This window comes from Entelurus aequoreus, linkage group LG23 (genome assembly GCF_033978785.1).
Source record: "Entelurus aequoreus isolate RoL-2023_Sb linkage group LG23, RoL_Eaeq_v1.1, whole genome shotgun sequence".
In the NCBI taxonomy this organism is placed as follows: Eukaryota; Metazoa; Chordata; class Actinopteri; order Syngnathiformes; family Syngnathidae; genus Entelurus; species Entelurus aequoreus.
In genome coordinates, this window is record NC_084753.1 from 19782120 (window position 1) to 19805653 (window position 23534).

General features: G+C 38.0%; 1 protein-coding gene across 1 annotated transcript in view; it reads left to right on the forward strand.

Moving 5' to 3' along the window:
- Positions 1-23534, forward strand: part of map3k5 (mitogen-activated protein kinase kinase kinase 5) — a 182078-nt gene that overhangs the window by 131747 nt on the left and 26797 nt on the right. The window contains exons 16-21 of the mRNA XM_062033981.1: positions 1925-2052; positions 3898-4034; positions 4102-4207; positions 13777-13934; positions 22200-22377; positions 22501-22518. Of these exons, the coding sequence (XP_061889965.1) occupies positions 1925-2052; positions 3898-4034; positions 4102-4207; positions 13777-13934; positions 22200-22377; positions 22501-22518 (725 nt within the window). The remainder of the gene's footprint in view (positions 1-1924; positions 2053-3897; positions 4035-4101; positions 4208-13776; positions 13935-22199; positions 22378-22500; positions 22519-23534) is intronic.

Genomic DNA, 23534 nt, shown 5'->3' on the forward strand with positions numbered 1-23534 from the left:
CGAAGCATTACGGCTACCGCAGTCAGACGTACTGTGCTTCAACATACGGGAATTATTATGGTGTGTGTATAAGGACCCCAAAATGGCACCTATTAGGAGACATATTATCTGGCCTTTTTTATGTAAAGCCAACTTTTCTTACCTATTTGTACCTGCTGTTATGTATTTGGGATCTGCATAAGTACCGAAAATGTGCGTGCATCTGCAGTTGTAGCCTACATCGTAGTCAATAAGCTCCTTCTTTTTCTCTATCCTCTTGTTGTGGGATATTCATCTTCCAATGTTGCCATTTCTTACAGTTCTAACTAGAGATGTCCGATAATATCGGCAGGCCGATATTATCGGCCGATGATGCTTTAAAATGTAATATCGGAAATTATCGGTATCGTTTTTTTTATTATCGGTATCGTTTGTTTTGTTTTTTTGTTTTTTTTATTAAATCAACATAAAAAACACAAGATACACTTACAATTAGTGCACCAACCCAAAAAACCTCCCTCCCCCATTTACACTCATTCACACAAAAGGGTTGTTTCTTTCTGTTATTAATATTCTGGTTCCTACATTATATATCAATATATATCAATACAGTCTGCAAGGGATACAGTCCGTAAGCACACATGATTGTGCGTGCTGCTGGTCCACTAATAGTACTAACCTTTAACAGTTAATTTTACTCATTTTCATTAATTACTAGTTTCTATGTAACTGTTTTTATATTGTTTTACTTTCTTTTTTTATTCAAGAAAATGTTTTTAATTTATTTATCTTATTTTATTTTTATTTTTTTAAAAAGGACCTTATCTTCACCATACCTGGTTGTCCAAATTAGGCATAATAATGTGTTAATTCCACGACTGTACATATCGGTATCGGTTGATATCGGTATCAGTAATTAAAGAGTTGGACAATATTGGAATATCGGATATCGGCAAAAAGCCATTATCGGACATCCCTAGTTCTAACTTATATCTGTCATAAAACTACCGGTACAACAAAGATGACAGTGAGAAGACGCAGTCAAAGTGGAGGCACGTAAATAAGAGCGCCCAGAAAACGGCACAAGAGACTGTCAGAAAGCGGCTTGAAAATATTCTATGCAAAATGTTTACCAAAGAACCACCATTAAATGTTATGTAGACCACAAGGAAGTGTTTTAAATGTAGTAAAAAAAAAATCATAATATGAACCTTTTAACCCAGTGCGTTTTTTATAAGAAAATAGACCCACTCATTGGCAGTCCGCCTTATAATGTGGTGCGCCCTATGGTTGGAAAAATACGGTAACCAGATATGGACAGTAAATGAAATTAATAATCCATTCATCCATCCATTTTCTACCGCTTGTCCCTTATAATGTTAACAAAATAATAGAATAGAAAATGACACAATATGTTACTGCATACGTATTTATAAATTAGGAGCTTTTATAACCCGTTTGCTTACTTACTATAAAAAGAGAAGTTGTCTAGTATGTGCACTATCAAATAAAATGTAATAAAAAAATTAAAAAAGCCAATAATGACAATTTGAAAAGTATCAAAAAGTTTAAAGATACAGTTTATATTTCGGTACCGGTACCAAAATATTGGTATTGGGGCAACCCTAGTTGCTGCTCATCAAAAGTGAAAGTGAGAAGCACACAAGAGTGTCATGTCTGGTGGTTTGCGGTGTACTTTAAATTGATCTCACATGAGGGACTGCTTCTAGAAAAGACTCCCGGCCTCCATCTGTGACGGACAGAATGATTACACTGACACACTGATCCGCTAACCATATGTTTGAGAGTTAAGGAGCCGGTGCGTGAATAATTTAGACAGGGTGCTATTTAACGGTGTGTGTTTAAAAAGAAAAATGGTGTCCTGTTTTATTGCTAAGACTATACAGTACCGGTATGTGTTTTTGATTTGCTATTTTCATTGCAGGTATTCTCAACCCCTGCATGAGGAGATCGCCCTCCACAAGCACCTGAAGCACAAGAACATCGTCCAATACCTGGGCTCTATTAGCGAGAACGGCTTCATCAAGATCTTTATGGAGCAGGTGCCCGGAGGTAAGCAAGCTTCCGCCGTCGCCTGTCACAGTATTTGCACAGGGAAATAATAACAGGACGGTCCCTAATCACTGTGCAAACATGCTTAACTGTCTGCGTGGTGCTGCTTTTTCAAGATTGAATAATCATCTAGACTTCTCATTTCTTAGCCCCCATTATTTACATATGTGTTTTACAACCAAACCAGCTATAATAAATTACACAATCACACCATAGAATCCCACTATTTACTTTAAAGGCCTACTGAAATGAAATTTTCTTATTTAAACGGGGATAGCAGATCCATTCTATGTGTCATACTTGATCATTTCGCGATATTGCCATATTTTTGCTGAAAGGACTTAGTAGAGAACATCGACGATAAAGTTCGCAACTTTTGGTCGCTGATAAAAAAAGCCTTGCCTGTACCGGAAGTAGCGTGACGTCGCAGGTTGTGGAGCTCCTCACATTTGCACATTGTTTACACCAGCAGCGAGAGCGATTCGGACCGAGAAAGCGACGATTACCCCATTAATTTGAGCCAGGATGAAAGATTTGTGGATGAGGAAAGTGAGAGTGAAGGATTAGAGTGCAGTGCAGGACGTATCTTTTTTCGCTCTGACCGTAACTTAGGTAAAAGGGCTCATTGGATTCCACACTCCCTCCTTTTTCTATTGTGGATCATGGATTTGTATTTTAAACCACCTCGGATACTATATCCTCTTGAAAATGAGAGCCGAGAACGCGAAATGGACATTCACAGTGACTTTTATCTCCACGACAATACATCGGCGAAGCACTTTAGCTAGGGAGCTAACGTGATAGCATCGTGCTTAACTGCAGATAGAAACAGGGGAAATAGGGGCGGCGTGGCGAAGTTGGTAGAGTGGCCGTGCCAGCAATCGGAGGGTTGCTGGTTACTGGGGTTCAATCCCCACCTTCTACCATCCTAGTCACGTCCGTTGTGTCCTTGGGCAAGACACTTCACCCTTGCTCCTGATGGCTGCTGGTTAGCGCCTTGCATGGCAGCTCCCGCCATCAGTGTGTGAATGTGTGTGTGAATGTGGAAATACTGTCAAAGCGCTTTGAGTACCTTGAAGGTAGAAAAGCGCTATACAAGTCTAACACATTTATCATTTATATAAATAAGCCCCTGACTGGAAGGATAGACCGAAGATCAACAATACTACCAAACCCTGGAACTGTAACCACACGGTTAATGCTGTCCAGCCTGGCGAAGCCTAGCAATGCTGTTGCTAACGACGCCATTGAAGCTAACTTAGCTACGGGACCTCGACAGAGCTATGCTAAAAACATTAGCTCTCCACCTATGCCTAGTCACCATGTCTGCAATGTGCACGTAACTTTAATATTTCCCAGATATATCCGCAGACAGCGATCTACAAAATGTGCAAATATTAAAAGGACATGATGCAATGACGTCATAGTGACCACATCCCCACTGCCACAAGTATTCTGGGGGAAACTCTGAGAATGATAGCAACATTAGCATAGCTATGTGAGCTAAAGTGCTAAGATTACTGTCACCTTTCTATAGCTAAATCATTTTTGGTTCACCTACTTGCTGAAGACATACTGTATAAAATGATCAATTTTGCCTTTTCCCGTTCTGTTTTTTTAGTTGTCTGCGTGAAGTGGGTGGCTTATCGTGCATGGAGCCGGTTAATTTAATTAGTGTTGGATCAGAAGTGGTATTATGTCCTTCATGATGTCATAAAACCGACGATTTGAGCGCATCTTCTGTCAAGTGTAGCATTTTTTCTCCTAAGATTATGACGTGTTAGGGGACCATTTGTGTTGCTTAAAAAAAACAACTTGATTAAATGCTGCACTTCCTGTTTTTAGGGAGTCTCTCTGCACTGCTCAGATCCAAGTGGGGCCCCCTTAAAAACAACGAGCCCACCATAGGGTTCTACACGCGACAGATCCTGGAGGGACTCAAATACCTGCACGACAATCAGATTGCACACCGGGACATCAAGGTAACAAGGCTTGAAACCATTAAAGGGTACCTTTTTAACCCCTTATTGCTGTATTTTCAACCCTCAGGGTGACAACGTCCTAATCAACACCTACAGCGGCGTGCTCAAAATATCTGATTTTGGCACATCCAAGCGCTTGGCTGGAATTAACCCCTGCACTGAGACGTTCACAGGTATGCCCGCACTATAACCCTGACTCTATGGCATGAGTGTCCAAACTTCTGTCACCAAGGGTTTGCAAATTGTACCGTCAATAGCATACGGTGATGTTTTTGTTCTGTAAAAAATGCTAAAAGCAGAATTTAGGTATATTTAACAATAGAACTTAGGGTCAACTTTGTGTTATTGGTAGAGATGTCCGATAAATGCTTTAAAATGTAATATCGGAAATTATCGGTATCTGGTTGTTTTTTTGGTTTTGTTTGTTTTTTAATTAAATCAACATAAAAAACACAAGATACACTTACAATTAGTGCACCAACCCAAAAAACCTCCCTCCTTCATTTACACTCATTCACACAAAAGGGTTGTTTCTTCTGTTATTAATATTCTGGTTCCTACATTATATATCAATATATATCAATACAGTCTGCAAGGGATAGAGTCCGTAAGCACACATGATTGTGTGTGCTGCTGGTCCACTAATAGTACTAACCTTTAACAGTTAATTTTACTAATTTTCATTAATTACTAGTTTCTATGTAACTGTTTTTATATTGTTTTACTTTTTTTTTTATTCAAGAAAATGTTTTTAATTTATTTATCTTTTTTTTTTTTTAAAGTACCTTATCTTCACCATACCTGGTAATCCAAATTAGGCATAATAATGTGTTAATTCCACGACTGTATATATCGGTATCGGTAATTAAGAATTGGACAATATCGGCATATCGGATATCGGCAAAAAGCCATTATCGGACATCCCTAGTTATAGGTGACATTATTATTTATATACGACCCCGATATTGGCGTGTATATATACTGATAATAATCTGATATCTTATCAGCACAAATTACTTTTTTTATATTGTAAAATGTTTGATCAAGTGAAATTACTCAAACAGATAACAATGGTTGGTATGAGAAACACTAACCTATTTACTACTAAATGTCTGGAATTCAATCAATCAATGTTTATTTATATAGCCCTAAATCACAAGTGTCTCAAAGGGCTGCACAAGCCACAACGACATCCTCGGTACAGAGCCCACATACGGGCAAGGAAAAACTCACCCCAGTGGGACGTCGGTGAATGAATATGAGAAACCTTGGAGAGGACCGCATATGTGGGTAACCCCCCCCCCCCCCCCCCCTCTAGGGGAGACCGAAAGCAATGGATGTCGAGTGGGTCTGACATAATATTGTGAAAGTCCAGTCCACAGTGGATCCAACACATCAGCGAGAGTCCAGTCCATAGTGGGGCCAGCAGGAAACCATCCCAAGCGGAGACGGGTCAGCAGCGCAGAGATGTCCCCAACCGATGCACAGGCTAGTGGTCCACCCGGGGTCCCGACTCTGGACAGCCAGCACTTCATCCATGGCCACCGGACCTATGCAACTCCCCCTCGCAAGGGACAGGGGAGAAGAGGAGAGAAGAAAAGAAACGGCAGATCAACTGGTCTAAAAAAGGGGGGTCTATTTAAAGGCTAGATTATACAAATGAGTTTTAAAATGCTTCTACTGAGGTAGCATCTCTAACTGTTACCGGGAGGGCATTCCAGACTACTGGAGCCCGAATAGAAAACGCTCTATAGCCCGCAGACTTTTTTTTGGCTCTGGGAATCACTAATAAGCCGGAGTTCTTTGAACGCAGATTTCTTGTCGGGACATATGGTACAATACAATCGGCGAGATAGGCTGGAGCTAAACTGTGTAGTATTTTATACGTAAGTAGTAAAACCTTAAAGTCGCATCTTAAGTGCACAGGAAGCCAGTGCAGGTGAGCCAGTATAGGCGTAATATGATCAAACTTTCTTGTTTTTGTCAAAAGTCTTGCAGCCGCATTTTGTACCAACTGTAATCTTTTAATGCTAGACATAGGGAGACCCGAAAATAATACGTTACAGTAATCGAGACGAGACGTAACGAACGCATGAATAATGATCTCAGCGTCGCTAGTGGACAAGATGGAACGAATTTTAGCGATATTACGGAGATGAAAGAAGGCCGTTTTAGTAACACTCTTAATGTGTGACTCAAACGAGAGAGTTGGGTCGAAGATAATACCTAGATTCTTTACCGAGTCGCCTTGTGTAATTGTTTGGTTGTCAAATGTTAAGGTGGTCTTATTAAATAGATGTCGGTGTCTAGCAGGACCGATAATCAGCATTTCCGTTTTCTTAGTGTTGAGTTGCAAAAAGTTAGCGGACATCCATTGTTTAATTTCATTAAGACACGCCTCCAGCTGACTACAATCCGGCGTGTTGGTCAGCTTTAGGGGCATGTAGAGTTGAGTGTCATCAGCATAACAGTGAAAGCTAACACCGTACTTGCGTATGATGTCACCCAGCGGCAGCATGTAAATACTAAAGAGTGCAGGGCCAAGAACCGAACCCTGGGGAACTCCGCACGTTACCTTGACATAGTCCGAGGTCACATTGTTATGGGAGACGCACTGCATCCTGTCAGTAAGATAAGAGTTAAACCAAGACAAGGCTAAGTCTGACATACCAATACGTGTTTTGATACGCTCTAATAAAATATTATGATCGACGGTATCGAAAGCGGCGCTAAGATCAAGAAGCAGCAACATAGATGACGCATCAGAATCCATCGTTAGCAATAGATCATTAGTCATTTTTGCGAGGGCTGTCTCCGTAGAGTGATTTGCCCTGAAACCGGATTGAAAAGGTTCACGGAGATTGTTAGTCACTAAGTGTTCATTTAGCTGCTGTGCAACAATTTTTTCGAGAATTTTGGAAATAAACGGAAGGTGGGAGACCGGTCGGTAGTTTACCATGAGGTCAGGATCGAGGTTAGGTCTTTTGAGCAGAGGATGAATAACCGCTTTGAGTAGTATTTAGCTTTAGCTAAGGTAAGCATGCGTTTATAAGTTATTAAACTATCACTCCATGCTTGATGGAAAACCTCAAGTTTAGTCGCGCACCATTTGCGTTCCAGTTTTCGACATGATAATTTATGAGCTCTAATTTCTTCTGTAAACCATGGGGTGCGCCTTTTAGGGGCCCTCTTTTGCTTTAGCGGTGCTATACTATCAATAATTTTGCGCAAGGCATCGTCAAAGTTGTTAGTGAGGTTATCAATAGAACCGACATCATTTGGGAATGGTGCCATTACCGAAGGCAATAGGTCAGCAAGAGTCATCCTTGTGGCAGCATTAATGTTGCGGCCGCTATAGCAGTTGTTATTATTATTAGCTTGTTGACAATGAGTCAAAACTTCAAATTTTATAAGGTAATGATCGGACATTACTTTAGTATATGGAAGTATCTTAACTTTGGAGGTGGTGACACCCCTGACAAGCACTAGATCTATTGTATTACTGTTGCGATGCGTGGGTTCATGTATTATTTGTGTAAGACCACAGCTATCAATTATGGTTTGGAGCGCCACGCACTGAGGGTCCGATGGGGTATTCATATGGATATTAAAGTCCCCCATTATGATTATATTGTCGGCGTGCGTCACTAGATCAGCAACGAACTCTGAGAATTCACTGATAAAGTCCGAATAGGGCCCAGGGGGGCGGTAGATAACAGCCAGTTCGAGAGGTAGCGGTGTGACAGACCTCATAGTAAGCACCTCAAACGATTTATATTTATTATTTAGGTTAGGGGTAAGGTTGAAATTTTCATTGTATATTAGTGCGACACCCCCTCCCCTTTTAAGAGGACGGGCAACATGCACATTCGTATAGTTAGGAGGAGATGCCTCATTGAGCGCAAAAAATTCGTCTGGTTTGAGCCAGGTTTCGCTAAGACCAATGACGTTAAGATTGTTGTCCCTAATGACCTCATTAACTAATAACGCCTTGGGAGACAATGATCTTATGTTTAAAAAGCCCATATTATAGGTATTGGGCTGTTTTGACGAGTTTTTGTTAAGATTATCCGTAGTAGCAATATTAACAATGTTGCGTTTATTATGCGTAGTGCACTTTAAATAGTTTCGACCATATCTAGGAATTGATATGACGGGAATTTTCCGATTGTTTGCTTGGTGCTGCAATAGACTGGACATATCATAATTTGCCACCTCAGTAGAATGCATGTCCACCTCTGACACAGACACAACAGAAAAAACATTATGTGAATTGTGTATTATTCTAAGAGAATTGCTATGCGTACATGGATTATCCAGCCTGGCGCTGGCTAGTTCTAGCTTAACTGACTCCTCACCCGGACTAACAGACATTGTAATTGCCTGTGACCGGGCTTGCTCTAGTGTAGTCAGTCAAGTGAGACTTAAATAGTAGTCTATGTTTCTAGACAGGATGATGGCGCCTTCCTGGTTAGGGTGAAGGCCGTCTCTCATCAGCAAGCCTGGTTTGCCCCAGAAAGAGGGCCAGTTATCAATAAACGTTAGTCCCTGTTGCCTACAGAAGCTAGAAAGCCACTTGTTAAGCGAGACTAATCTGCTATATCTCTCATCATTGCCTCTCGCAGGCAGGGGGCCAGAGACAATTACTCGATGCCTGGACATCTTTCTGGCGAGATCACAAGTCCTGGCTATGTTTCTCTTTGTAATCTCTGACTGTCTCATTCTAGTGTCATTGGAGCCAACGTGTACAACTATATTCGCATAATTAGTGGTGCGATTAGCCTGTCGTACGTGTTTACTAGGCCTGTTGCGAGTTAGCTCCCTAAGATTAGCTTCAATGTCAGGTGCTCTGGCCCCGGGGATACACTTTATTGTGGCTGGTTTGCTAAGCTTTATGTTTCGGGTGATGGAGTCCCCTATGACTAAGGTGTGGTGCCCGGTAGACTGGGGTGTAGGACTAGCTAAAGAGCTAAATCTATTATGCGTCTCAACCGGTACACCGTAGCTTGTAGGCCGCTTAGGACTGCTACAAGCTGGGCTAGTTAGCTCGCTACAGCTAACGCTAGCAGATGTGTCCGCAACATCTAAAGTTACGACATTACTCTGCTCTAACTGGCGGACACGGCCCTCTAGCAGAGCCAACCTCTCCGTGAGTATGGTGCAAGACGCGCAGGAAGCCATTACTCACAGTGTTTTCTGTCACCGAGTGAAGTTCCTGCTGTCCTCAGGGAAGTGGTCGCGGTCTGCGGGAGTAGCTTCCTACTTACCTTCTGACCGGCGCTGCCTTTCTCCGCGCTAGCTTAGCAGCTAGCTAGCTGAGGAAAAGGTGGTGGGACAGAGATCGGGTGATTTGCAAGTTAAATAGTACCACTAAATATGTTTGAGAGGTGATAAAGAACGCCAGCCCTCATCTGCTCATCAACACCCGTGCTCACCTGCGTTCCAGCGATCGACGGCTCGACGAAGGACTTCACCCGATCATCGATGCGGTCGGCGGCTAGCGTCGGATAGCGCGTCTGCTATCCAACTCAAAGTCCTCCAGGTTGTGTTGCTGCAGCCGGCCGCTAATACACCGATCCCACCTACAGCTTTCTTCTTTGCAGTCTCCATTGTTATTTGAACAAATTGCAAAAGATTCACCACCACAGATGTCCAGAATACTGTGGAATTTTGCGATGAAAACAGAGCTGTTTGTATTGGGATACAATGGTGTACCAATACTTCCGCTTCAACCATTGACGTCACGCGCAAACGTCATCATACATAGACGTTTTCGGCCGGAAGTTTCCCGGGAAATTTAAAATTGCACTTTATAAGTTAACCCGGCCGTATTGGCATGTGTTGCAATGTTAAGATTTCATCATTGATATATAAACTATCAGACTGCGTGGTCGGTAGTAGTGGGTTTCAGTAGGCCTTTAATGTTGCTGATCAATTTCAATGTATTATTACCTAATTTTTCTTTTTAGCATCATGTAGCCCAAGTCGGTCAAAAATTGCTTATACTGTAGTATAAACGGGGATTTCATTTATTTATTTTTTTTTTTTTTTTTCAGACAAAGTGGTGCACTTAATAAATCTTTTCTGTTACGGACTAAAAAACAGTGTTAAAAAAGTTATTCTTTGTTGTAGGTTGATCTTCAATTCTTTTTTTGTTTTCTTTAGGGTTAGGGTTAACCCACTCTTTTTTGCTTTCTTTTCTTTTTTTTGTTTTCTTTAATGTTAATAAGGTTATGCTGTTATGCAGAGGTGTATAACATTTTTATAGACAAATTATACTATTTATAATGGCGTTGGAGTTCGGGTGGGCGCAAAATGTTTTGCGTAACAAAAAGTAATTTCAAAGCACTGCACTAATTTGATACGTGTTATTTTCCTCACGTTGAATTGAAACACCCCTAATTACCAGTATCAAAATTCCATTTTTTTTCCTCACTGCATTGTCTCTTTTTGCTTTTTTTTTCAAATTTTTACTTGTTTTGTTTGATTTTATTTCAACACCCCTACTCTGAAGGAAACAAGAAGGCTGCTATTTGTTGGGATGCTGGATTTAGCAAAAACTAATACACAGATTTAGGTGTGCAGAGGATTGTGGCATTGACTAAAGAAGAAACCTTAGTTCCATAATGGAAATCTGTTAAATAGTTGTTGCATAATCCAGCACAGAAACAAGTGATTGTTACTTCAAGTAGTAAGAGAACCCACACAAAGATGGCTCAAACCACTTACGGCACACTTTTGTCACTTTGCATTAGGGGTCCTGACAGTGAAGTGGAGCTGAAAGGGATTTACCCTGAAATGAGGGCGGTGCTGTTGTAGGAGCCAGGGCTGCTCCTTTTTCACACAGGCGAGGTCTGCTATAAATGTGCCAGCGCCTGTTTTTAGCACACAAGCTCCTGGGAGCAGTGAATAGTCAGAATGGTATTATTAGAACAAAGTGGTCCGTTTAATGAGAAGCTCAGCGGGTTATTTCTGGAATGAACTGTGATTAAAGTAACTGTTGAGAGAGACAACAACATAAGCTTTTTATAACCTAATTGAAACTTCCTCATGCCGGCAATTAATAACTTAATAAGGGATATAATTTGCCAGTCAACAAATAAAAACTTTTTTTTTTTCCATTACCAGTAATTCTGTCACATTGGTGGACCAGCCAGGATCAGACTATAGTAAAACAATGTTTTCATTAACAGCTGTCGATATGTGCTAGCACGGCTGCTAAAAGGAAATTACTTGATATGTGTGGTCGTTATTAAAGATGAATTTAGTCTTTTCTGACTTAAAAATGTTGTTGCTGGTGTTAAACAGTGCAATTGCATCAAATCATAGGTTTCATGCATTTTGGCGTGAGCTTGCACGCAGTTTTAGATGGCTTCTGTTTGCAGGGTTTTGTAGTCTGGCTACGTTGTAACATCATAGCGAGGTGGACATGAACACCGAAAAAGGTCGGATTGAGTATTATTTTAATTTAATCTTGGCATGTGCGTAATAACACCGACGTGCCACATGCAGTGACATAAATGCACAAATGATTGTGCGTGCTGCTGGTCCACTAATAGTACTAAACTTTAACAGTGAATTTTACTCAATTTCATTAATTACTAGTTTCTATGTAACTGTTTTTATATTGTTTTACTTTTTTTTTTATTCAAGAAAATGTTTTTAATTTATTTATCTTATTTATTTATTTATTTATTTTTTTTAAAGAACCTTATCTTATGCACTCTATGAATTGATCGGAGCATGTGCAGGTGTACCTATTGTTGTGGCCGGGTGAATCTAAACACTGTTTATGAAGTTTATTTTCAAACGTGTCTGTCAAAAAACATTGATTGATTGATTGATTGATTGAGACTTTTATTAGTAGGTTGCACAGTGAAGTACATATTCCGTACAATTGACCACTAAATGGTAACACCCGAATAAGTTTTTCAACTTGTTTAAGTCGGGGTCCACTTAAATTGATTCATGATACAGATATATACTATCATATATACTATCATCATAATACAGTCATCACACAAGATAATCACAATTAATTATTTACATTATTTACAATCAGGGGTGTGGAGGGGGGGGGTTAGGATATGGACATCAAGTAGTGGACATAAAGAGAGAGAGAGAGAGAGAGAGAGAGAGATCGGAAGGCATAAGAAAAAGTATCTGCATTTGATTGTTTACATTTGATTGTTAGCAATCCGGGGAGGGTGTTAGTTTAGGGTTGTAGCTGCCTGGAGGTGAACTTTTATTGCGGTTTTGAAGGAGGATAGAGATGCCCACATAGCAGTGACTACTTCAGGATATATGTTTAAACAGTGTACATTTTCAAAAGTACTTTTGGAGAGGGCGGGAAGTGGTTTCATTTGCAATCTGGGAACGCCTCCAGCATCGAACCTCTTGCAGACAGATCCAAAAAACGGTTTCTTCTTCTTTCTAAAAGTGATTGGGCAGTAAAATGTAAGCAAAATGTACACCTAAGGCCGGGGGTCGGCAACCCGCGGCTCTAGAGCCGCATGCGGCTCTTTAGCGCCGCCCTAGTGGCTCTCTGGAGATTTTTCAAAAATGTGAAGAATGGAAAAAGATGAGAGGAAAAAAATCTATTTTTTTGTTTTAGTATGGTTTCTGTAGGAGGACAAACATGACACAAACCTCCCTAATTGTTATAAATCACACTGTTTATTTTAAACATGCTTCACTGATTCGAGTATTTGGCGAGCGCCGTTTTGTCCTACTAATTTTGGCGGTCCTTGAACTCACTGTATAATTTGTTTACATGTATAACTTTCTCCGACTTTCTAGGACGTGTTTTATGCCACTTCTTTTTCTGTCTCATTTTGTCCACCACACTTTTAACGTTGTGCATGAGTGCACAAAGGTGAGTTTTGTTGATGTTATTGACTTGTGTGGAGTGCTAATCAGACATATTTGGTCACTGCATGACTGCAAGCTAATCGATGCTAACATGCTATTTAGGCTAGCGATATGTACATATTGCATCATTATGCCTCATTTGTAGGTATATTTGAGGTCATTTAGTTTCCTTTAAGTCCTCTTAATTAAATGTATATCTCATGACACATGTAATATGGCTTTTAATTTTTTGCGGCTCCAGACAGATTTGTTTCTGTATTTTTGGTCCAATATGGCTCTTTCAACATTTTGGGTTGCCGACCCCTTAGGTCCTAAGCATATCCAATTCAATCAACCAATCAATTTTTATTTATATAGCCCTAAATCACAAAAGTCTCAAAGGGCTGCACAAGCCACAACAACATACACAATTACACATAATTTAGACCACAAGGAAGAGTTTCAAATGGAGATTTAAATCATCATAGGCCCCTTTTAAGCAGGACTACACCAAGAAATACAGCACTGATATCCATGAATCCTTGTTTATTGCTGGCATGTGAGCATAGTAAAAATCTGCGAAAATTTGGTGCACATTGGAATAAAAATAGAGACGAAGCAGGGATGCACTTTTTTTTTTACATTAGAATAGTGCTTATTTTATACACCCCTTTGTAGTTTAAGCAGTGCACTTTCATATCATGCCGCCATCTTTAGACCCTATAGTTATTATATACTTAAATGGCAGTTCAACAATATCCATGCCACCAAAAAAATCCTGTATTTTCCGACTGTTCTTTGTTGTTTGCAAACCAACACTGACTTTATTGTAACATTTTGTAGTCAATCTATTGCATGCAACAGACGCTATATTTGTGTATGTTTTTTCTAGGAACCCTGCAGTACATGGCCCCTGAGATTATAGACAAGGGTCCCCGTGGTTACGGCAAGCCTGCAGACATCTGGTCTCTGGGCTGCACCATTATAGAGATGGCTACGGGGAAACCTCCTTTCTATGAACTGGGAGAACCGCAGGCTGCCATGTTCAAGGTGAGAGACGCCAGCAGGCTTGATGCAAAAGTGGAACATGTTGTTTGGCAGATTTTTTTTTTTGTGCTGAGGCAGCCATAATAAAAGCACATGGAGTCATCATCTTTTCTTTTTTTTTAAACCAAAACTCCAAATACCACAGACTGCAACAATCATGTTCATCTTGTTTTGCAAAGCTCCATCACAAATATGCAATGATTCACGTTCTAACTTGCTCTGAATCAAGGTCGAAGACAATTAGCTCTGTGTTGTTGGCACACAGCCAGGAACTATTGTTGGACAGAAACTTTAACAAAATATTAGATCTGCAGTAAAAAAAAACAACAACATACATTTTCTTTACATGTTACTCTGAATGTTGGTGCATTAGGATGTTGATGCATGACAACATAACTGAATTTCTATAGTAGCTTAGCTAAGTGTTTAAACAATATTTTAGGTTAAAAAAAATTACAGTCATAGCGTGAAACACCAGAATAAGAGTAAAATGTATATAGTTATTTTTTTTAATTTTATTGTATTTTTATAAAATTACCTATTTAGTAGATTTTCAAATTAATTGCAGTTCTTATTTGTAACAATTCTTAATCGATTCTAAAAAATCAAAAACATTTTTTTTTTGTTATTACCGGTAATGTTGTATTTATTTTTATATTTTTTCAAATCTGTCCTGTCCAGCCACTCAGGCAAATCATATTGTTGAGGTAAATGCCCATATCTGCTGTGATACTTCTCTTGTTGCCTTATTTGTATTTGACTTTATTAAATGTTTAGGTAAAATTTTACTAAGCACATTTTTTAAGCAATATAGAAATGTATCAGAGCTCTTTACCTATTTTTTGGAGGAATGTAATTAATCATAGAGCTGGCAACCAATGTTACTACAAAAGTACCGTAATTTCCGGACTATAAGCCGCACCTGACTATAAGCCGCACCAGCTAAATTTAGGGGAAAATACAGATTGCTCCATGTATAAGCCGCACCCGACTATAAGCCGCAGGGTTTTGATGTGTAATTACCGTAGTACAGGGGTCACCAACGTGGTGCCCGCGGGCACCAGGTCGCCCGTAAGGACCAGATGAGTCGCCCGCGGGCCTGTTCTAAAAAAAAAAAAAAAAAAAAAAATTTAAAAAAAAAAAAAAAAAAAAAAAAAATTTAATTTTAGAAAAAAAAAAAAAATTTTTTTTTTTTTTTTTTAAATTAAATCTACATAGAAAAAACACAATATACACTTTCAATCAGTGCATCAACCCAAACAACCTCCCCCATGCACACTCATCCACACCCACTCACACAAAAGGGGTTATTTCTTTCTGCTACCAATATTCTGGTTCTCACAACATAGACAACACATCTGCAAGGGACACAGTCCCTGAACACAACATAGACAACACATCTGCAAGGGACACAGTCCCTGAAGCACACATGATTGTATAGGCTGCTGGTCCACTAACATTTTCATTAATTACTATTTTTTATGTAATTATTTTTATATTGTTTTACTTTCTTTTTTATCCAAGAAAATGTTTTTTATTTATTTATCTTATTTTATTTTATTTTTTAAAAAAGGGCCTTATCTTCAACAGACCAGGTTGTCAATGAAATTAGATTTGTTTAAAGGGTTTTTTAAACCAGGCCCAGTCCAGATAATGTCCAAGTCGGACTCAGCAACACACACCTTCATTCATGTACACAGAAAAAAATTAGGGAACACAACAGATTGCATATAATTTATAAACAAAATTACATTTTCAAAATAAGCATTTATGTACAGTCCAGATTATGTCCAGGTCACTCAAATGAGGGAACACAACAACAGATATCATATAATCTATAAACATAATTATACTTTCAAAATAAGCCTTTGAGGACTTCTCATCTTTTTTTTAATGTTTTTTGGCATCATTATCGTTTTCAACCATGTAACTTTCTAAAATTAGAAAATACTGAATAAATGTTTTAAAGAGAGTAATACTAAGTGAATATCTGTTTTTGGCCTTAAAAATAAACCTTTTACTGAGTACTATAATTAAATTGACTAAATCATGATTGTCAATGAACTCTCCTAAAATAACAGAAACCACATTAAGCTTCATAAACAAACCAATCCTTAAACATATTTTTTCAACTTCCACCCAAAACAAAGACACAATATGACAATACCAAAACAAATGCAGGGTGGATTCAGGCTCCTGACAACAAAATCGGCAATCATCTGACTCTGTCATATTCCATAATTTTAACATTTTCCCTGTGGGTAAGAAGTTATAAATAATTTTAATTTGAAAATAACGATTTTGCACATCGATAGTGGTTTTATAGATTAGTTTGAATATGGCATCCCATGGCAACGGGCAGTCAAAAAAGTCCTCCCGTTTTCCATTTGTGTTGTATGGGGCAGCCTTCAAAGATTTCTTTATTAAATAAAAATTATATATTTTTCTATTTATTTTAGTTCCTTTTTGCCAACTAGAATTTCTTATTAGAGGTTTACAAACTAATAATTTAGTAGTTCCATAATTAATTATTTGTTTCCATCTTTTCCCAATTACTCCAGTTAGTTGATAAAATGAAAAGCTTGAGCAAGCATCACCATACATAGCTCTAAATTCATCATACTTCATAATTTTACCATTCTCATTGATAATATCATTGACAAAAATGATTCCTCTTTCAAACATATTTTTCCAAAAGAAAGGGTTTCCATCTATTACAATATTAGAGTTCATCCATATTAACTGCTGCAAAATATCGTCTCTTTTTTCTGGCACATAAAATTGAAAACACCACTATGAGTGGATTGTTTCCTTTATGAACCCCGCCATGTTTCCCAGCAGACTCTCTGGGAGGTGATCACTTGTAAAAAAGGATACAATTTATTTTGATACAGTACATGTTTTTTGTCCAACAGGACATTTGTGTACCACTCAATGTTTAAATACATCTTTGGAACAATTGATGCTTTTAAAGACAGACACATAGCTTCAAGGTTGAGAAGTTTCAGGCCCCCATATTCATACTCTTTGTACAAAACCTTTCTTTTAATCTTTTCTGGTTTGCCGTTCCAGACAAAATCGAAGACCCTCCGCTCATAAATCTTAAAAAAGTTTTGTGATGGAGCTGGTAATGACAAAAACTAATAAATAAATTGAGGAATAATTAACAAGTTGGCAATAGACATTTTACCATACAAGGTTAGGGATTTCCCTTTCCATAATTGCATACTTTTGTCCAGCTTTCTTAGTCGATTATCATAATTTACTGAGCCTAGATCTTCCAGATTTTCTGGGACAACAACACCAAGTATGTTAACTGGTCCATCAGTCCACAAAACAGTCACTTTGCATTCCATTCGAAAGGACGTTCCCTTTAGATTTCCGATCCTTAACATTTTACATTTATCATAATTAAGCTTAAGGCCAGATTGCTGTGAAAATATGTCCAAAAGATTAATAATAATAATAATAATAATGGATTAGATTTATATAGCGCTTTTCTAGACACTCAAAGCGCTTCACAGAGAAGTGAGAACCCATCATTAATTTTTACAACTCATTCATTCATCATTCATTCTCCGGTGTGAGCGGCACCGGGGGCAAGGGTGAAGTGTCCTGCCCAAGGACACAACGGCAGCGATTTTTGGATGGTAAGAGGCGGGGAGCGAACCTGCAACCCTCAGGTTTCTGGCAAGGCCGCTCTACCCACTACGCCAAGCCGCCCCTTAAGAAGGTTCCGCAAACAATGAGGACAAATCTTATCTTTGTGAATCAGCCTTTTCTGACATGAACTTCATTAAGAACAAACACAGAACACGCCTCACTGATGCACATCTGCAAGACTCACTCAGAGTTGCAGTGTCAAGTTATACACCAGAGTACAACACACTAGTTAACAGCATGCAATGCCAGGCTTCCCACTAACTGACAAAGAAACAGATAACAGATTTGGTGTCCAGTTCAAAGTGTGACATGATTTAAAAATTTGAGAGTTTACTTTTGTATTTTACATGAGTTAATATTTGTACAAACATGGTGCAAAGTAATTCATGATTTGTTAAAAAATGTTAGTGGCTAGCTAGTTAAAATGGGATATTGTGATTTCACAAGACTGTCTTAGAAGTGATCATTTGAAAATGTTCAATTTGAAAAATGTGCACTTAGAGAAAATATAAAAATAAAGTGTTGCATATTGGTATTTATCTGTTTCTATATATATTTATTGTGAGAAATCACAATAAATATATATATAAAGATAAATATAATTAATTATTACTATTAACAGAGTTAAAGGTAAATTGAGCAAATTGGCTACTTCTGGCAATTTATTTAAGTGTGCATCTAACTGGTAGCCCTTCGCATTAATCAATACCCAAGAAGTAGCCCTTGGTTTCAAAAAGGTTGGTGACCCCTGCCGTAGTATATAGGGGTTCCTGCTACCACGGAGGGGATTGTCGGGACAGAGATGACTGTTTGGGAACGCAAAGCGTCCCATTTATTAACAATAAATCTTTCAATCATTCAATCAAACTTTCACATCTTTGACATGGCGAACAGCATTCGTGCAGAGTACAAATAATACAACGGTGCAAAGTAATACAAAGTGCTTCGCCTGTACGTTATCAAAATAACCAGCCTACCGGTATATGAAAAGTCAGTCTTTAATCATTGTGTCATCGTCTTCCTCCTGCGTACTAAAACCACCGAAATCCTCTTCGTCGGTGTCGGAGAAGAACAGGCCGTATATAAGCCGCACCCTTGTATAAGCCGCAGGGACCAGAACGAGGGGAAAAAGTAGCGGCTTATAGTCCGGAAATTACGGTATTAATTTTGAATCAAAAATCGTTTTGAATCGAGAATCCATCCTGAATCGAATCGTTACCCTAAAGAATCCAATCAAATCCAATCGTCTGGTATCAAAAGATTCACAGCCCAAATATTCAGTTTTTTTTTTTTTTAAAAAAGATGTTCGGTTCTATGGAACCCGTTTAAATTTTTTATTAAAAGAAAAATGATACAATTAATTAATTTTTCAAACTGAGATTCACTGACTTTGGCTCATTTTCTGTGAAGAACATATATCAGAATACATATTTAATGACCACACACCATACACCCCCCCTACACATTTCTATTACATATAAGATGTCCGGGTCCACTGGACCCGGGCTAATAGAAGTGTGGAAATTGATGTTCTGTGTACCACACACACACACACACACACACACACACACACACACACACACACACACACACACACACACACAGCAGGCCTAGACACACAGCAGGCCTAGACAGGAGGAGGACAGAGTGTAGGTACACAGAACATCAGAGGGTCAAATGTGCGAGAAAATGAGAGCAGACAGTGTTGACAAACAATGTTGCAACCTTGTGTGGGAACCGCAGGTGCAGAAACACAAAAGAAGAATCCCTGTGGGATGCAGAAACTGGCAGAGAAATTTTCCGTGCAACGTTCATATTGTTGTTACTCAGCCAGCGTTTGTGGGTCTGATGGACCCGTTGCATTTTGTGGCTTTTAATGCCTCACAATCAAACACTTTTATGTTAAAATACTGAACAGATTTTTATTGGGATAAGGTAAACATCTGTTCAGTATTTTAATATAAAAGTGTTTGATTGTGAGGCATTAAAAGCCACAAAATACAACGGGTCCATCAGACCCACAAACGCTGGCTGAGTAACAACAATATGAACATTACACAAGGGTTAAGTAATCCATTAGCTGCTGCACTACTCCAGAGGTGTAAAATTTCAAAAACGTTGTTATGCATGTACAACATTGGGGCAAAAGAATACACATATTCATACATGACAAATAGCAGCACATTCAAAATAAAACAACAGCTCCACGTTAATTGTACACAATTGTTATACTAGTATAGGATCACACAATGGCCTTAAAAATACAGCATTGTTTACAAAGCAAAAAGGTACAAATTAATTGCTCACAATTTAGTTTGAAACCAAAAATAATAATAATAATATTAATCTTGTGTGAAATATAACATCTTACTCTTTTACTGGAAGTTACTGAATTTATTCTCGTGATCAAAAATCGAGGAAGTAAATTCCAAGCCATTATTTCTCTACACTGCAGCCTAATTCTAAAAATACTATTAAAATAAACATAACAAAAGTGAAATAAAAAAGCTTAAAGGTGAAATGTAATTTAGAAAAAAGTTGCAATGTTGACTAATAAAACAAAGCTGGTTTTTTTTTCTTTCAAACTGTCATTGCTCAAAACATATAATTGAATCAAAATCAATGTTATTATGAACTATTGACCTATCAAAGGTTCCGATTACTTCACAACGAATATTCCACTTTGAAGAATATTTTTGGTGGAAGATTTTGCATATTTTGTGTGTTTGTCATAAAAACATAGTTTTGTTTGACAAAAAAGGGCAGAAAACAAACAAACAAAAAAAACTAAAACATTTTGAAATGAGGAATAGATCCGAAGTTGATGTAGATTCCAGAGATTTAAGCGTTAAATATAAAATGTATGTATGCCCTGGCACACCATTATCATCATTTCATGACCCAAGCAAAACACTTTTTACATTTTTATACTGAAATAAATACACCTACAACTTATTAAATAAAAACATAGAAAAAACTACCAGCAGTGGTAAAGTTTAGATCCATGAAGGAAAGAAGAAAGTGAATGAATGTTTATAACTGAATACATTTACATATGTATACACATTTGTTTTCTTTTGTATTATCTTTTTTAATGAATTAAGTAACGTTTATGACAACCTTTTTCCAAAAGACAATATAGAATGTGAGATATAACAGGATAATGCATACATTTGTCATTTGTTTTCAAAACGCTTACAAAAAAGTGGGACCCCAAAAATTTACTGTGGGACCCCATTTTGAAAATTCCTAGCACCAACACTGCTGTCAACAGAGGAGAAAAAATGCTTTATTGAAAAAAAAATATTATTTATAAAGCAAGTTCGAGTATCATTGGCAAATGTTCACCTAGTCCCGGCCTTGGCGTGCTGCCCGCCTTGGCACGCATATATGTGTCTTCTTTTTGGGATTTCAGAATATGGTCAGCCTACTGGTACACGTGCCACAGTTTGAGAATCACTGGTCTAACGTGACCCGTTCGTGAATTCCATTAATCTGATGACACAAGGCAAAATTTATCGGTGGCATGTGAAACTCGTAAACCTGGAAAATCCATAAATTAGCCGCAGCTTTGTTCAACAAGCAGGGTTCAAAGCGTGCGTATGAAGTAGTGGCCTATAGACCGGAAATTACGGTATGTTATACAGTAATGGATTTTTAAAAATTGTCCGTCTTATATTTAGAGTTGTCGTTCATTCAAGTCAATACAGTATATGGATCAGAATAATATTACCTGGTATGAGGTTTTTTTCCGTCTTTATTAAAAACTATTCTTCCAAAAACGGGTCTGGGGAATAAAAGGTCTCCTCATATTAATGCAAGGGTCATTCCTGGCAACTTAGGCTTCCCCTCGACATCAAACTAGTTAGTATTGAACCTTAAGGTCTTCTGCATGTCGTTTTGCATGTTTTTTTTAAATCAATGGACTAATATGCATGTCCCTGTTGCTAGCATACACTAAAGTCCTCTCTCTTTAGCCTTCTGCTTGGTTTTCCAAGTCACAACATCACTTTTAGACTTGGTGGAAAGAAACGACATGAAATCAGGCCGTCGGCTTTTGTGTAAAACGAATGTAACGCGATCACACCGGCTGAAAACCCCAAACACCGTCCACGCATGAACGTTTGTTTGAACACAAACAAACATGACGTGCGTCAATGTTTGCCTGCGTCTTTGTTGCCATAAAATGAAGTGTTGCTCACGTGGTGCCAGCGACATAGAGGACCTTATAGCTCTTTAGGGCTGTCTGGAAAGCATTAGGGCGCACACCCTGTCTGGGGGTGAATCATGGAATATTCCATACTATGTCATAATCGCTGTGAGTTTGGCTCATGTTACTGAAGCAAACAGAAGAAAAGCTTAAACTGACGAAAGACATTCTTGCATTGTATTGGACAGTCAGATATGCTTTAAATAATAAATCATGGTTGAGGTATTTTAATTTGCTTCACTCATCCCTGTGGAATGTTCCCCTCCTAATCAGGTCAACATTCCTGGGCAGTAACGACAAGGAAGTCTCTTGCTTGAACTTTGACCGTTATTTATCTTGCTAAAACCCACTACTTTCCCCTGAAGGCGTTGTTGTATGTGTCTGTTTGTCTGCAGGTGGGAATGTTTAAGATCCACCCCGAGATCCCAGAGTCCATGTCTGCAGAGGCCAAGGCCTTCATCGTGCGCTGCTTCGAACCCGACCCGGACCGCAGAGCCACCGCGTACGACCTGCTCACCGACGAGTTCCTCACCGTCACCAGCCGCAAGAAGAGGAGTAAAAGTAGCTTCACCTGTGAGTCTGCTTCACCTTCTGGCCTTTTTTGTTGGCTTGTTAAACGATCACAAGAGATAAGCAACTTCTGTGTGTACACTTGTTATTGTCTCTTATTAATGCATTTTATTTTTTCTCCCACAGCCCTATCCCCCGGCACAGGTGAGTTGGATTTACGCTATTCTCCAAACAATTATGGGGAGTCATTCATAAACTCATAACCCTAAATCCACCAGCTATTCTACCACGCTTATGTTTTTCCAAGAACATTGCATGAAAAAAATTAAAAAATATTTTTTTGCTCGAAATCCAAATGATAAATATGCTTTATTCAATTTGCTGCCCCAGGAAATAAAATGTTTAAATGCCCAATAAAATATGTGTATGTACATATATATATATATGTATATATATATGTATGTACATATATATATATATATGTATATATATATATATATATATATATATATATATATATATATATATATATATATATATATATATGTATATATATATGTATGTACATATATATATATATGTATTTATATATATATATATATATATATATATATATATATATATATATATATATATATATATATGTATGTACATATATATATATATGTATATATATATATGTATATATATATATATATATATATATATATATATGCATATATATATATATATATATATATATATATACATATATATATATATACATACATATATATATATATGTACATACATATATATATATATATATATATATATATATATATATATATATATATATATATATATATATATATATATATATATATATATATATGCATCTATATATATATATATATATATATATATATATGCATATATATATATGCATATGTATATGTATATATGATTTGGGATCTTAGCCGAGGATGTCGTTGTGGCTTGTGCAGCCCTTTGAAACACTAAAATGTTTAAATGCACAATAAAATATATAAATGATAAATGGGTTATACTTGTATAGCGCTTTTCTACCTTCAAGGTACTCAAAGCGCTTTGACAATATTTCCACATTCACCCATTCACACACACATTCACACACTGATGGAGGGAGCTGCCATGCAAGGCGCTACCAGCACCCATCAGGAGCAAGGGTGAAGTGCCTTGCCCAAGGACACAACGGACGT